Source organism: Miscanthus floridulus, chromosome 18, assembly GCF_019320115.1.
Source record: "Miscanthus floridulus cultivar M001 chromosome 18, ASM1932011v1, whole genome shotgun sequence".
Lineage (NCBI taxonomy): Eukaryota > Viridiplantae > Streptophyta > Magnoliopsida > Poales > Poaceae > Miscanthus > Miscanthus floridulus.
The window spans coordinates 13228732-13243814 of NC_089597.1; the positions used below are offsets into that span (position 1 = coordinate 13228732).

The following is a 15083-nucleotide window of genomic DNA, read 5'->3' on the forward strand; positions in this document are numbered from 1 at the left end:
AACTAAAAGTATAACATGATTTATAACAACTGATCCATAGGGCGAAGTTGCAAATGACTTTTGATCATGTTGCTCCCGGCCCTCCATAAGGACTTATCTGTCGGCAAAAGCTGGGACTGACAGTGCAACCGTGAGAGTCATATGGCTCTGACTTTAGCTCAGTAATAGGACCTTTTCTAGCTTGTTAGAGGTTACCATTATGGCGCAAAAGGGGCTTGCCACGTTGTGTATAGGGCTGCCTCTGTTCCTATGTGTATAGCCGCGATGGATATGTGCCATAGGAAAGGGGGTTCCTACATCTGCCTGCCAAGGAAACCTAGCGGCCCTAACTTGTTAGAGAAACCTATGAAATGGCTTCATAGTGTACCCTGCCCGCTCACCTTGGCAGTGACATGGGAGTAATTAACCTGAGCATATGGGAATCACGACTCGCGGTGAATGTGCACCACCTCTGCAGAGGGTTACAAACTGTTATAACAGCCATGCTCACGGTCATGAGCGGCCCAAAAAACTCACAGAATAATTGGTTACTCATTGTGGTTCATTTATGATGGTATACGATGATAATATGATGCAAATGATTCTGATATCTGATTATGTGGGTGTAAATGGGAGTTTAAGCATAACTTGATAATACTTGATAATAAAATCTTGACTTACTAAAAGTGCTAACTGCAGTAAACCAGTGTCATCTTTTTTGAGCTACATTACCTCATGTTATCTTGTTAAGTACGGAAAGTACTTACGCTTGTTTATTTCTATATTTGGCTAAAAATCCCGGATGGGTAACAGATGACAACGTGTATGAGGAGTTTCCTGAGGATTTTTAGGCTTGTGGTCAACCAGTTGACCTTCCCTGTGATGGAGTTTCACGAGAGAGTTTACATTTTATCTTTCGCTGTGTTGTGTATGACTATGTGTTGTTAGTAAACGTGATGTAAGATATACCGTGATGATACTTTATATGATTTGTCAACTTGTGTGTGTGACTGATCCCTAGGCACACATGAGTTTAGTGCATTCAATTTTATTCTTAAAATTGGGTGTGACATGGATGAAGTTTACTTTTATATGAAAATTGTAGACCTCGATGAGATCTATAACTTTCTAGTTTTGAGTTTTTGTATTCGAGAACATTAAGACGCTCAAAAAATAAAATAAAATTTCAACAGCATATTAATCGTACGTGTACTAGAGTTTGTCGCCTCATGAAAATTATATTTTTCTTGTATGGTGTCAAATTAAAATACTTTTTATATCAAAGTTTTAGCTATCGATGAGATCTACAAGTCTTTAGTTTTAAAGTTTTTCATTTGAGATCGTTAAGATATTAAAAAATAATACAAAATTTAAGGGACATGATGGCCCGTTCGGCTTACCCCATATCCGGCTTGTTCGGCTTGTTTTTTCAGTCGGAACAGTATTTTTCTCTCACAATAATTCAGTCAGAATAGTGTTTTTCAGCCAGTTTCAGCCAAGATTCAGCAAGCCGAACGGGGTTGTGTACCAAAGTTTATCTTTTTATAGAAAGACAAAAGATCTAAACGGTTTAGGAAGATGACTTCCTTTTGTTTTGGAGTTGAAAGAATAAATCTAAAGTCTAATGATAGTTAGAGATAAAAAAGACTTTTTTTCTTATTTGAAATTGCATCTGACATCAGTTTTACTACATATTTAGGTACGTGCTTATATTTTTAGAAAGACAAAAGATCTAAACAGTTTAGGAAGACAAATTCTTTTTGTTTTGGAGTTCAAAGAAGAAATCTAAAACTAGTCAAAGATTAAAAAAAAGACTACTTTTTCTTATTTGAACTGCAACTGACATTAGCTTTACTACATGTTTAGGCATATGCTTATCTTTTTAGAATAGAAAGACTAATTTTGGTGGAATTTAGATCAGAAGGGTGAATTTTCAGTAAAATCACATTACCTTGATCTCATCTACCAAAACGTCCCTAACCTAAACAAACGACTTTGGAAACTTAAAGCACCATTGAAGATCAAAATCTTCCTGTGATACTTGAGAAGAGGTGTCATCCTAACCAAAGATAATCTAGCCAAACGAAATTGGTGAGGCAGTAAATAGTGTTGCTTGGGGTCTCCCTAGACCTCTTAATGTGTCCAATATGTTCGATAGATGGCTAGATGGGCTTAGAAAAGACTTAAAACCTTTAGTTTTTTTTGGGAGCAGCAGCTATGTGTTGGTCCTTGGCTCTGCAAAAATGTAGTTATATGTGAAAACAAACAACCTTCCTTTCTACAGGTCATTTACTCAACTGCGCACTGGCTCCGTACATGGTCCATCCTTCGTAAGCCTACCTCTCAGGAGGTGGTTGTAGCGGCCTCTTAATTCTTGGAGTAGGTGGCCAAGGAGAATTTTACCCGGGCACATGGGTGATGGTCTAGTCTACGGATTGAAAGTCATTAGTGTGCTCCGGTTTTGTTTTTTCTTTTCGTTTTTTGCTTTGGGCTGTGTGCCTTTTAGGCAGAGGCCGGAAGAATTTCAAGATGTTGTATGACCTTGACGTAACACTTTTGAAATTAATAAAGCTTCCCTTTTCGAAATAAAAAGAATAGAAAGATAAAAGATCTAAACGGTTTAAGAAGATATTTCTTTTTGTTTTGAAGTTCAAAGAAGAAATCTAAAGTATGATGATAGTCAGAGATAAAAAAAAACGATTTTTTTTATTTGTGAAACTGCAACTGACATACTGACATGTGCAGTGACGATTTCAAAAAAAAAAAGACATGTGCAGTGACGTCATGACATCCAGTCCACTGCCCCGCTGCCGCTGGCATAGACCCGAGAGCATCGACGTCGACGAGCATCTTCCAGCACCTGCCATGGCTGCCGCTTCCGTGTCCGTCCCCCGCATCAAGCTGGGCTCGCAGGGGCTAGAGGTCTCCGCGCAGGGCCTCGGCTGCATGGGCATGTCCGCCTTCTACGGTCCGCCCAAGCCTGAGCCTGACATGATCAAGCTCATCCACCACGCCGTCGCCTCCGGGGTCACCCTCCTCGACACCTCCGACATGTACGGCCCTCACACCAACGAGATCCTGCTGGGCAAGGTCGGTCCGCTCGAGCTTTAGATCCTTGTTGAGTTGTTGTGGATTTATTGGCCTTTTTTCAGTCTGTACTAAAGATGTTCGATGTAATGCCTCTGAATTCTGAGAAGGCGCTTGAAGGCGGGGTAAGGGAGAAGGTTGAGCTGGCCACCAAGTTTGCCGTCTCCTTTGCCGACGGCAAGCGGGAGATCCGCGGTGACCCAGCATACGTGCGGGCGGCGTGCGAGGGCAGCCTCAAGCGGCTCGGCGTCGACTGCATCGACCTCTACTACCAGCACCGCATCGACAAGAAGGTGCCGATCGAGGTCACGGTGAGTGCAGTGCACCTTCCCCACTTGATTCCTTTGTTTGGTAGCTATGGCCTGTCACCAGTGGATGGTCGATGTGAACATACAAGTGGAGGCTGGAAATGCTGGCCGGGGGATATTCTTGCATTACAGTTAGTGATGGTGGTTGGTGGAGACAGGTTTGTTGGAGGTTGGTGTCTACAACGTATGAGTGGTTATACTAACATAGGGGCCCTTGTGTACATTTGGCAAGACAGCGTACTGGCATATGATGCATGGTTTCTCTTACATAATCTCAATCACTCCTTAATTTAACCTAGAAACAAATTGCAGGAACTTGTAGGAGGTTTCTGAGGTGCAATTGCATATTGCATATACCAGCAACTGGATCAATCATATCAGATGCTGTACCCATGTCCTGGCAAACACTAGTTGCTGTCATTTTTGGCCCATTCTACCATTCATATTTATATTACTGTCAGTTCAGTAGTTCACATATGATGTCTTGTTTATAGTTTTCCTTTCTCTCACAACCCACACTGCATCTTGTAAGCCATGAACTATTTCCTTTTAGATAATTGAGCTTGCCTTCTTTTTCTGTTCCTAGATTGGTGAACTCAAGAAGCTAGTGGAAGAAGGAAAGATAAAGTACATTGGGTTATCCGAAGCATCTGCATCAACAATCCGAAGAGCTCATGCAGTCCATCCTATCACTGCAGTACAGCTTGAATGGTCATTATGGTCTAGAGATGTGGAAGAAGATATAATTCCCACTTGCAGGTACTTTCATGAACAGTCAAACACTGGAGTTGTGCAGTCAATAAGTAGGAAGCTTATTTCTGAATTATCACCTTTCTGTGACTATTTCAGAGAACTTGGAATTGGAATTGTAGCTTACAGTCCACTAGGCAGAGGGTTTTTGTGTAGTGGAGCAAAACTAGTTGACTCACTGTCAGAGCAGGACTTCCGCAAGGTGAACTCAAACTATTACCCATATATGCATAATACATGGTTCAGCTATCCTTAATTTTAAACATTTCCTTGATCTTAGATACATTTTTGGGTTCTGCTCATGTATTTGATATATACAAGGGTCCCATCCACAATGCTTGAAGAAAAAGAATTAGAAATAATTGTCTATTGCCTCTTTGTAACAAGGATTTCAAACTTCTGCAGCATATGCCTAGATTTCAACCGGGGAATATTGACAAGAATGCTAAGATATTCGAGGATGTGAACGCAATGGCAGCTAAAAAAGGATGCACACCATCACAACTAGCATTGGCTTGGGTTCACCATCAGGGAAACGATGTTTGCCCCATACCTGGCACAACAAAAATCGAGAACTTCAACCAGAACATGGGGGCACTGTCTGTGAAGCTGACACCAGATGAGATGGCCGAACTCGAGTCGTGTGCTGCTGCAGGTGAAGTCTTGGGTGACCGTTATCCTCAAATGGCCAACACCTGGAAGGACTCTAAGACCCTTTGTCGGGGACCAATACTAGGGTATCCGAAGAGGAGGAGCTAATGATCATCAACATTGATTCATCCGCACGATCAAGAGCGCGACTACGACACCTGCCGAGCTCCGCCTCGCCCGACGTCCGAGGGCAGACTCCGCCTCGCCCGACCCCCGAGGGCAGACTCCGCCTTGCCCGACCCCCGAGGGCTGGCTCCGCCTCGCCCGACGTCCGAGGGCAAGCTGGCTCCACCTCGCCCGACGACTATGACGACGTTACCACAATACCGACCCAGGAATCAGGCGGAGCAGATAAGGCAAGGCGCTCAAAGTCAACCGTAATACCGAGGACCGTACCCTGTACACCTGCAGGACAGTACCATCAGGTCATGTCAGAAGGATGCTTTGTAACCTTCCAGGCATGTCAGAGCCCAAACAGTGTTGTAGGCGTCGACATTTGCCTTACAGTGTTGTGGGCGCCGTCATTTGCCCTCGGGAACGGACCCTTATGGAAGCTCACGACAACCACTACGGTCCAGAAGGAAACTCTCATCGCCCACAGTAACGGACGTGCAGTCACTGTGCTGCCGGCTCCCTGTATGGTCGCTGATCGACACGCTGGTCCGCCGCGCCGCCCGCCAGGGCGGGATGGGACGTGACGACCCTCTGACAATGCCAGGACATGGCATCATCAGCGACCAGACGCCCAGCGTAGCCCTGTCAGGATCAGCAAACATGCGTCCGGCGTAGGGCTGTCCCTGCCGCTGCCTACCGTGTCAGCGGGGCCCGCACAGAGGAAAAGGAAGACCCGGCGTCCTTGGCGGACTTCCTCGGCCTCTGGTTTTCCTCTTTTCTCCCATCTGAAATCCCTGCTCTCCCTTGGCCTATAAAAGGGAAAGCAGGGCACCCCACTAAGGGGATCGATCGATTCAACACACCACGCATCACATCACACATAGCTAAGCAGCAACCAAGCTCTCGGCACCCATTTGACCTTTCCATCAGAGACTTGGGACCTGTCCCTCTCTCTCCCGTTTGTAACCCCTACTACGAACTTTTCAGTGCTAATAACACGAGCAGCAGCCATGAACTGGACGTAGGGACATTCTGCCCGAACCAGTATAAACCTTGTGTCTTTTAGCACACTATCCGGGTCAGACGCGCAATAACACAAATTTACTCGTTGGTGTTTATTCGAAACACCGACACCCCTCCATTGTCTTCTTGGAAATCCGAGTAGCCAATCTGGTATCTTCAACTCTATCACCATCACATTGCTGTATCTCCAAATTGTCGGACTACAGAAGATGCTCAGGTGCACTTTGCAAAAGTGTTCATATGATGTGCTTGCCTTATTGCGAGCTATGATGTTTAGTACTTAGTGTGTATTGCATGCCTCGTTTTGTATCAAGAGTATTTACCATGAGTAGCTTAAAGGTTAGAACCACTGGTTCGATGAATAACCATGTGCATTTGTATCAAGAGTATTTACCATGAGTGGCAAACTGAATTTTGTAATAATAGTTAAAAGTGTGATTGTAAAATGTACTAGGGAATGTGGTATGCTAAGCTAGCGTGCAAACATAAGTATAGGCAATTACTATCGATCGGCGCATGAGCTCCTTTCGATTCTGTTTCTTTCCTCAATGGTATCCTGCAATTGTTTGCCCAGTGTGCCATGCATTTTGGTTCTTTACCATGCTTCGTTCAATGCTTCTGGTATGGTAATTAGGGCACAGAAAATCATTGCTCACCTTGCATTTACTGAAAAAATTGTCACATGCTTTCTTTATTCTTTCATACTATGTAAATACTTTTGGGTTCAGTGCATAAAATAAAAGGATGCAGCAACTTGCTTGCCCAGTTCATGCAGAACGTGGGTGTGCATACAGATGAAGGCCCTTATCCATGTGGAGGGTAAACATTATTTTGTATGTCGGTTCCTTAGATTCATCTGCTAGTTTGAACCTGAAGAAATGCACCAGGGTAGCAGCCATGATCTTCATCTGCCTGTATGCAAATTCCTTCCCCAAGCAGATGCGGGGGCCCGCCTATTATCATGGAAGAAGGGAGACTGGTTAGATGCTAATGTCTGTCCAAAAATCAACGAAATTACCAACCATCGTCTTAGGAAATTAGTGAACACATGTTGCCATCTTTCCTATTATATTGTAGGTGTCACTTGTAGCAACTTGAAGTTAGCTGCAGTACTCATTCTGAATTTGAAGCCATGATTTATCAGTACTGACAGTGAGATAGCACAGTTTACTGTTTCATATTTATGTCCTATCCAATTTTTAGTGATGATCTGGGATATGTATTTGCTTGGCATGGACTAAAAGCTGGGCATGCTTTGTACTAGTAAAAATATAGGCCCTTTGAATACTTGAAGGGATCTGTCCCTGGTAATACTTACATTAAAACATACAAACTTATAAGGGCTCTCCAGCTGGAAGACTCCATTCACAAGCCATCTTTCAGGCCTGAATTCTTCAGCATCTTGACCCCAGAGGTATGTCATCCTCCCCATTGCATAAATCATGTAGTTCATTCCATCTCCTTTTATCACTCTATAGCCATTTGGTAGTACATCATCTTCATCTGCCAACTTACCATCCTGCATGGACGCCACAGAAAGTTATTACCAAGGCAATGCCATTTTTTCCATAATATGTTTTATTGCAAGAATTAAATAGTGGCTTAGCATTAAGTTGAGCTATTGATTTCTGTCATCGATTCTTATGCAAAACTTGTCTGCCAATTTTGCGATGGCTTCCTGCAACTCTTGAAGCCTTCCCATTGACTTTCTTAAACTAACAAGTTTCAATATAAGTATGCTTAAAGTTGGTTACCGTACTGATTATGCTAAAGCTACAAATCAAGCTTGTTCTTTGGTGCCGTCATTATCTAAGCTAATATCTAAACCGAAGTGTGCACAATTCGATTTCAGTTGGGCTCTACTTTGCGCAGAATGACATGAATAGGGCTCTTGAAATTATTCATACCACTGGAACAGCAGGATAGAGACGGAGTGTCTCGGAGATTGCAGCATGGAGATAGTGCATTTTTTCAATGGCACCTTCAGTCAATCTTGCAGCAAAATTTTCAATGTTATTATCTTCCTTGTCCCACTCAAGTAACTCGATGATTTCGTGGGCAACCTTATCCTGCACTAAGGGGTTCTTGCACAGCATATAGAAGAACCAGGAGAGAGTGTTTGCTGTGGTGTCTTTGCCAGCAATTAGGAAGTTGAGGACTATGTCACGCAGGTAATGGTCATTCATTGTTTCAGGGTCCCTCTTGCTTTCTAATATGAATCTTGATAGTATATCCTCTCTGGCTTTCTGCATGTGTCAAAAGGAAAATGTAATTACAAGTAAAACAGTGTGGTATATTATTTACCTTGAGAAAACCTACTATTCTACATGAGCAAATTCACAACTTATTCCGACACATGATGCAGATTAGCGCACCCCCCCCCCCCCCCCCCCCCCCCCCCAAAGAAAAAAAAACTAATTACCAACTATGTTTCCATCTTGTACTATATTATTTGCAAATCAGGTGATGTTTGCCTGTTCATGCCATAACAGACTATAGTATGGAATGGATAGATGCAGTTTCTTACACAGTCACGTTCATTCTTCAATTGCTCTCTCTTTTGATGGATCAAATGCATTACAAAGTTGTCAATGATCTGAATGCTCCTCTTTAGTTTGGCTTCTGATCCAACATTAAGTAGCCGTTTCAGTTGCCAGAATATATCAAGATATCGGTGGTAAACAAGAGAGTTTGCCTCATCAAAGGCCTCACTGAATTGAATGCTAGATTCATCTAAGCCAAATAGTGTGTTGAGCTCGAAACCGAATCCCACTTTGAAGATTGAATCCATAGTTGCTTTCATCAAAAGACCCTGAGGAAAATTGCATTACAGTGAGTTGGCTTGGAATCGAAAGGGTAGAAGTAATTGTAATTAAACGGGTAGAAATAAGCAAAACTGCGAGGTTGAATTTCTAACCAAACAATTTTTTGTTTTCTTAAGCACATGCAGTTGATGACCTTGTTCAAGGTACTCAGTTTTCAGATCAAGCTTAGTTCGTACAACTCTGTAACTCTGCTTCAAGTTAATCATTATGTTTGTTTGCTTGTTCAGAGAACTGGTATATGATATCTCAATCCAGCATTGTCTATACATTTGCTCCACTTTTCTGGGATGCTTGAATTAAGAATTGTTTATTTACACATTGATTTGCTTTTCTTTCTGCAAGCCAACTTGCTAGGTTAATAAGGAAATGTAGAATAGGCTACAGCCAGAAATATAATCTTATCACTGCTATCGTATTTTTCACTGATAATACTTATAAAAACACCTGCATGTCTATGGTAGTTCTATTGGCTGCTGCAGATGAGATCTTCTCTGCCAGTTTTGCAGCATTTATTCTGAACACACCACTGCTGAAGTCACGGAGAACTTTGGTTGAAAACTCATGGCTTGCTAACTTCCTTTGGTGCCGCCACTTCTCCCCATCTGTTGCAAAAATTCCATCTCCAAAAAGATCCTTCATAGCTTCAGTTTTGAAACCCCCCTGTGAATAAGGTTCAAACATCGTCAATATTGTTTTTTTGACAGAGGAACATCGTCAATACTGTGAGGCTCAAATTTTGGGGACATACTTAATTTACCCCCATGCTTATAAGGTTAATAAATAGTAGTACAAGTGATCTGACTGTTTTGGATAAAGGAAACAAATCTGGCTTCATCCCTTGCAAGCAAGGAAATCAGAGTATCAGACTACTAATTATTACAAACGTTTGACTAACTTGAACACGAAGACACAATAGTTAAGTCTCAATTTTATACTTTTTCTCCTAATACTTCCATGAAAACACGCGGATATAAATCTTCCAGACTTTACAGGTCTGAATATAGACTAGTAATTTCATGAAAAGATGCTGATATATATCAATCTTGCAGGCTTTACAGGTCTGATGAATATAGACTGAAGAACTATATCTAGTGGACGGAGGGGAGATAACATGGTCAGCATGGAAAACCACCTTTATGTATTTACCGAAGCTGGTCTTTAGGACATGCTCGATGACTTGTGGATCAGAGGTTAAGATCTCGCTGTGGCCCGGGAAGACCAGCCTGCTGGTGCGATGGGCGAGCGCGTACTCCACATGATCGTCGAAGAGCCGGTCGAAGTTCTTGAGCATCCGGAACATGGTCCCGATGAGAGGAGGGCGGTCCTTGGCGCTAACCACAAACTCTCTGATGCAGAAGGCAGCAAAGGACGCAACGACACCCAGGATGTAGATGGTCACCGCCAGCAGGGCTATGGCAAGAACTGAAAGCAAGCACAGGCCTGAAGATGCAGCGATGGAGGATAGCTGTGGAGCCATTGGAGCTGTTGCCGCTGCTTACTCAAAGGAGGAGAGGGATTTACCATTCGTTTGTGTTTGGCCAAGATTAGCACTGTGATTCGGATTAGTTTTATCATACAGTCGACGTGTGCTTTTTCTATTGGTCCTGTGTCCGTGTAAAGCCTAGCTAACAAAAAGGATGTCAAATCAAGCAGTGGGTGACATGAAATTAAAATCAAATGTCAGTTCAGGTTCGTCGGCAACGGCCAACCAGTTTGCATTGGTTTATCTGTAAGTTGTGTACTGCGCCACAGACATGGGAAACAATCCAAGTTGTGCCGTCGTCACAGATGAGATTTGCCCTTCGTGTCTTACTCGTTTGTAATCCGGTGTTTTTCTATAGAGTAATCGTTTGTCTTGGTTGATGTCTCTCTGCAGATCCGAGGAGGTCTGAGGTATGCAAATGCAATGCATGGACTGAGATATTCCTGTAAAGGTCATCCTGTTATCCATCCAAATGGATTTCTTTTTTGACGAATCGAAATGGATTATCCTTGGACCCAGAATAGACGCCGTCCTGAAATATATGCTGCTAAAACTTTGTATTATTGTTTTATACAAGAAGAAGAAATTTGAGTATATGGACATGCACTGCCAGGCATGATCGAACTGTTTGTGCGCTGATTTCGTTTGGCTTGCCATTAGGGAAAGACTAGGGTCTGGGCAGGCCCCACCTCCGTTTGCGCTCACTTTCTACGTCTAGTAACATAAAGCATTTGCTGAAAGATACGTCTGAAACTAATAAAACTTACAAACATACGCTTGCAACATATGTGTATGGTCACTGCAACATATGCAACATCCAGATAAAACACTTGCAACATACGTTTGAAACAGTTGAAATATTTGAAACATATAATTGCAACATACGTGTATAACCAGTGCAACATATGCAACATCTAGATAAAACATTTATAACATACGTTTGAAACAGTTGAAATATTTAAAGCATACACTTGCAACATACATGTATAGCCATTGCAACATATGCAACATCCAGATAAAAACACTTGCAACATACGTTTGAAATAACTGAAACATTTGGAACATACACTTGCAACGTACATGTATAGTCATTGTAACATATACAACATCCAAATGAAACACATGCAACATCCAGATGAAAACATACATCTGAAATACATGAAACATACGGAGCTAGATGCCATGGAGTGACGTTAAAATTTGGGCCAGCACTCAGCTGCCATGTAGATGTGGACCCGCGCTCCTCTCACAAACAGGCAAGCACTCTGGCCAGAATTGACTAAGCGCCTAAGCCGGTCGGCCAAAGCAGCAATGTGGCAGGGGCGGCTAGGCCTGGCGCAGACAACACATAGAGAGAACAGAGCAGCACGACAAGCAACAGTAGGCTGCCAGAGGGAGCCAGTTCTCTCTCTATGGTCACGCGTATGCACGGGCCCCGTGCGCTGCATGTAGCCCGAACGAGTGACCGCACGCGCTCCTAAGGTGCGAACCCCGCTATAACTATGCGTGTCTTTTTTAGTGGGCATAACGCGCGCGGGTGGGTCCATCCATCCGTCCGGACATCCTCAATCAAGCATTAGCGAAAAAAAATATTGCTCTAAGATTATTACGCTATTCACATGAACATGTTTCTAACATTTCCTCTTCATGTATGATGTATGTCAAATGCTTGTCAGAGAGTGTTAGGCCTTCCCCAACGCTACTTTTTTACCTGTAGCCTCAAGGGTCATGTAGGATTAGATAAAAAAAAATAGGTACTCTATGTTTGTTATAGTGGCTTGCAGAAGCTATATATGCTTGGGAAAGATAATATGTGGTTCGTGCTAAAAAAGAAGAGGGAGAGGAAATAAAGGTGAGGCATGATGAAAAAAAAATTTCTATGTAAATCACAAGTAGTGATTAGTTTGCATTGTGTGAATAGTAATCTCGACGTTCTCTAATTTATACGGAGAGTGTTAGCCGGTGGTGCCCTCGGTACTCTTGGTAGCGGCAGTGGGAGGTTCTGTAAAAGTGAATTACAGTACAGTTGTGATGAAAGAACTCGTCTCTGCAATAATTAAACGACCTGCGGCACCATGCACCGGATAAGCCGAACGTGCCGTGCCATAGTAGTGGTCATGGCATGGGAAATCGCCTGTCTTGCTAGTACTTCCTTGCGATGATGGTACAAACAAGCAGAGCAGGAGCAGCAACGTGGCTTTGGTACTACGGGTTTTTCCTTCCTTGCGGCCGCGTCCAACCCAGGCCTTATTTAGATCACCTCCAAATTCTAAGTTTCTTCACTCTTTTTTCATCACATCAATTTTTGGACGCATGCATGGAGCATTAAATGTAGTTAAAAAAATAACTAATTGCACAGTTTGGTTGTAAATCACAAGACGAATCTTTTGAGCCTAGTTAGTCTATGATCGGACAAAGTTTGTCAAATACAAACGAAACGTGCTACAGTATCCAGATTGAAAAAAAAAATGCAATCTAAACAAGGCCCAAAGACAAAACGTCGTGGCCTCGTGAGTGGCGCCCCGGAACCAAGGAAGCAACCAGCACCGACGGCCGGCGGTCTTCGCTTCGCTCTGCCGCTAGCTCGCTTCGCGGGCAAAGCATTCGCCGCCACGGCAAGCCTTTTTTCCCGATCCGTGCTCGGTTCATTCTCGCACGTCTCACTCCCGGCCTCTTTACTTGCTTCTACTCAACTAATTACAATTGCCACCACTACAATCATCGTGCTAAGAAAAATATAGTACCAGAATCCTTCGACGCTTAGCCGCTAACCTAACCATCTCTGTCCATCGATCAGTTAACACACCACCTGTTTTTTCCCCGTGTTGTATATCGTCGTGCTTGCGGCTTTGGTGTTGTCGGCGCTCAGTCTCGTGACCCTCGTGGTTCCAGTACGTGCTTGTAACAAACCATGCAGACGCAGTGACTGTACTCATATCCATCCATCGAAAGCTACCATTGCCAAGATTTTGAAATCGCTCTATTTGTTTGACGACAAGCTGGCGGGAACACGCCGATCTGCCGCCCCGGATGCCGTGGCTTGTTTGCTCAGATCTCACCGCGTCGGACCAATCCAAAGCCCAGCCCAACCAACAACATCACACACACACAGTACTAGTATAAAAAGATGCGGTAGTGGCCGGAGATTCGAAGAAGCTGGGCCAGCCACCCGTTCGCCCGGCCCAGGCCCTCCCTTCCCGGTTCCCACCATGCCGCACCACGGCAGCCACCGCCACGTCCACGGTGGTGCCGGACCCGTCCTGCTTCTTCGCGCCGGCGCTCCTGGCCGCGCCGCTGCCCACCAACTCCTTCTTTCAGAACTTCGTGCTCAAGGACGGGGACATGCCGGAGTACATCCACCCGTACTCCATCCGATCCCCCGGAGGCGGCGCGCTCGACGTCTGCTACCCGTCGCGGACCCACTCGACGTCGTCCGCCGCCCAGACGTTCGTCGCCGACCTCACCGTCTCCGACGCCGCAGCCGCTGGGAGCGCACAGCGCCACGTCGTGTCGGCCTTCGATGACCTCTCCGTCACGCTCGACGTGTCCCCGTCCCTCCGCGCGCGCACCTCGTCCGCGGCTGCCCCTACGTCACCGTCACCACCACCGCCACCGGCCCGATCGACATCTCCGTCGCGTCCGTCCACGCCTTCGTCGAGGTCGGCGCAAGCTCCTACCGCCACGGCTCCTCCGGCACCAAGTGGCGCCTCCGGATGGACAGCGGCCAGACCTTCCTGCTCTACGCCTCGGCTCCGATCCACCTCACGCAGGCCGCCCCCACGCAGCTCACGGCGGCCGCCTTCACCGGCGCCATCCGGGTCGCCTACCTCCCGGACGCGTCCATGGAGCCGGTCCTCGAACGCTACAGCCGCTGCTACCCGACCGCGGGGCACGCCGCGCTGAACCCGACCCGAACGACCGGCCCTTCCGCCTCGGTTAGTGTGCTGTGTTTTTGTCCGATGCTTTTTTTTCTTCCGTTTTCCATCTTGATTTCACTATGGTGTTCTTTTGTTTTTTTTCTAAAAAATCAAAGTAATAATAATAAATACAACATTATAGTTCTTTGAACCATTGGTCCTTTCTAAAATATTTTTTCTTCACCACCAAAGTAGCTGATGATGGACCTTTGGACTATTGACCTTTTCTAAAAAAATGATTTTCACCATCAAATTATTGATGTAGTTAGGATTAGGAACAAAACTTATTTTTATTAAAATCTTGATCAGCTGATGGCTCAGCTAATGAAACCATAAACTGAAATCTTAAACAATTTGTATTATAATCCAATCTAAATAAATGTATCTCTGCAATCCTCAACGAGGGTTCTCATGTGAAAAATTGAGAGAAGTGTATAATCATAATCATTGGCGGACATATCAATCCTTGATGCGATCATGCTTGTTTGCTTGGGTTCGATTCAGACAAACCAAGGTCCTGTTTAGTTTCACTTCATTTTGCCAAATTTTTCAAGATTCCCCGTCACATCGAATCTTTGGACGTATGTATGAAGCATTAAATATAAATAAAAAATAAAACTAATTACACAGTTTAGACGAAATCCACGAGACGAATCTTTTAAGCCTAATTAGACTATGATTGGACACTAATTATCAAATAACAATGAAAAGCGCTACAGTTGTATTTTACAAAAAATTTCGGAACGCTAAACTGGGCCCAAGGTGTCGCTGGGTTTTTTTCCGAGGCGACCAAGCCTGTGTCGAGTAGCGTGTAGTGTGCGCGAGCTGTGCTTCGTAGGCATGTTCCGTGTCTACTCGGGCAGTGACGTCCGTGTTTGAGCGTGCAGTCAGCACGGGTGCCAACTTGAGTTCCTAGACCTGGTTTAGATTGAGGTTAGGAATTAGT

General features: G+C 44.4%; 2 protein-coding genes across 2 annotated transcripts; one reads left to right on the forward strand and one right to left on the reverse strand.

The window, feature by feature from the left end:
- Positions 1-2776: 2776 nt before the first annotated feature.
- LOC136521104 (probable aldo-keto reductase 2) lies at positions 2777-5017 on the forward strand. Its single transcript, XM_066514818.1, has 5 exons — positions 2777-3069; positions 3177-3377; positions 3961-4133; positions 4224-4326; positions 4530-5017. Exons 1-5 carry the CDS (start codon positions 2845-2847, stop codon positions 4881-4883), a joined length of 1056 nt encoding a protein of 351 aa, XP_066370915.1. The 5' UTR covers positions 2777-2844; the 3' UTR covers positions 4884-5017.
- A 186-nt stretch (positions 5018-5203) lies between these two features.
- LOC136521106 (cytochrome P450 704C1-like) lies at positions 5204-10699 on the reverse strand. Its single transcript, XM_066514820.1, has 6 exons — positions 9870-10699; positions 9182-9397; positions 8440-8724; positions 7820-8158; positions 7231-7431; positions 5204-6865 (listed from the first exon to the last, which is right to left on the reverse strand). Exons 1-6 carry the CDS (start codon positions 10212-10214, stop codon positions 6680-6682), a joined length of 1572 nt encoding a protein of 523 aa, XP_066370917.1. The 5' UTR covers positions 10215-10699; the 3' UTR covers positions 5204-6679.
- Between the last annotated feature and the right edge of the window lie 4384 nt (positions 10700-15083).

Bases quoted from the DNA above. Each gene is read 5' to 3' on its own strand.
- LOC136521104 (XM_066514818.1), top strand. From the start codon at position 2,845: ATGGCTGCCGCTTCCGTGTCCGTCCCCCGCATCAAGCTGGGCTCGCAG. The intron at 3,378-3,960 runs GTGAGTGCAGTG...TTCTGTTCCTAG, and splicing joins AGGTGCCGATCGAGGTCACG to ATTGGTGAACTCAAGAAGCT. The intron at 4,134-4,223 runs GTACTTTCATGA...TGACTATTTCAG, and splicing joins GATATAATTCCCACTTGCAG to AGAACTTGGAATTGGAATTG.
- LOC136521106 (XM_066514820.1), bottom strand. From the start codon at position 10,214: ATGGCTCCACAGCTATCCTCCATCGCTGCATCTTCAGGCCTGTGCTTG. The intron at 8,725-9,181 runs GTGTTTTTATAA...AATTTTCCTCAG, and splicing joins GAACTACCATAGACATGCAG to GGTCTTTTGATGAAAGCAAC. The intron at 8,159-8,439 runs GTAAGAAACTGC...TGACACATGCAG, and splicing joins TGAAGAATGAACGTGACTGT to AAAGCCAGAGAGGATATACT.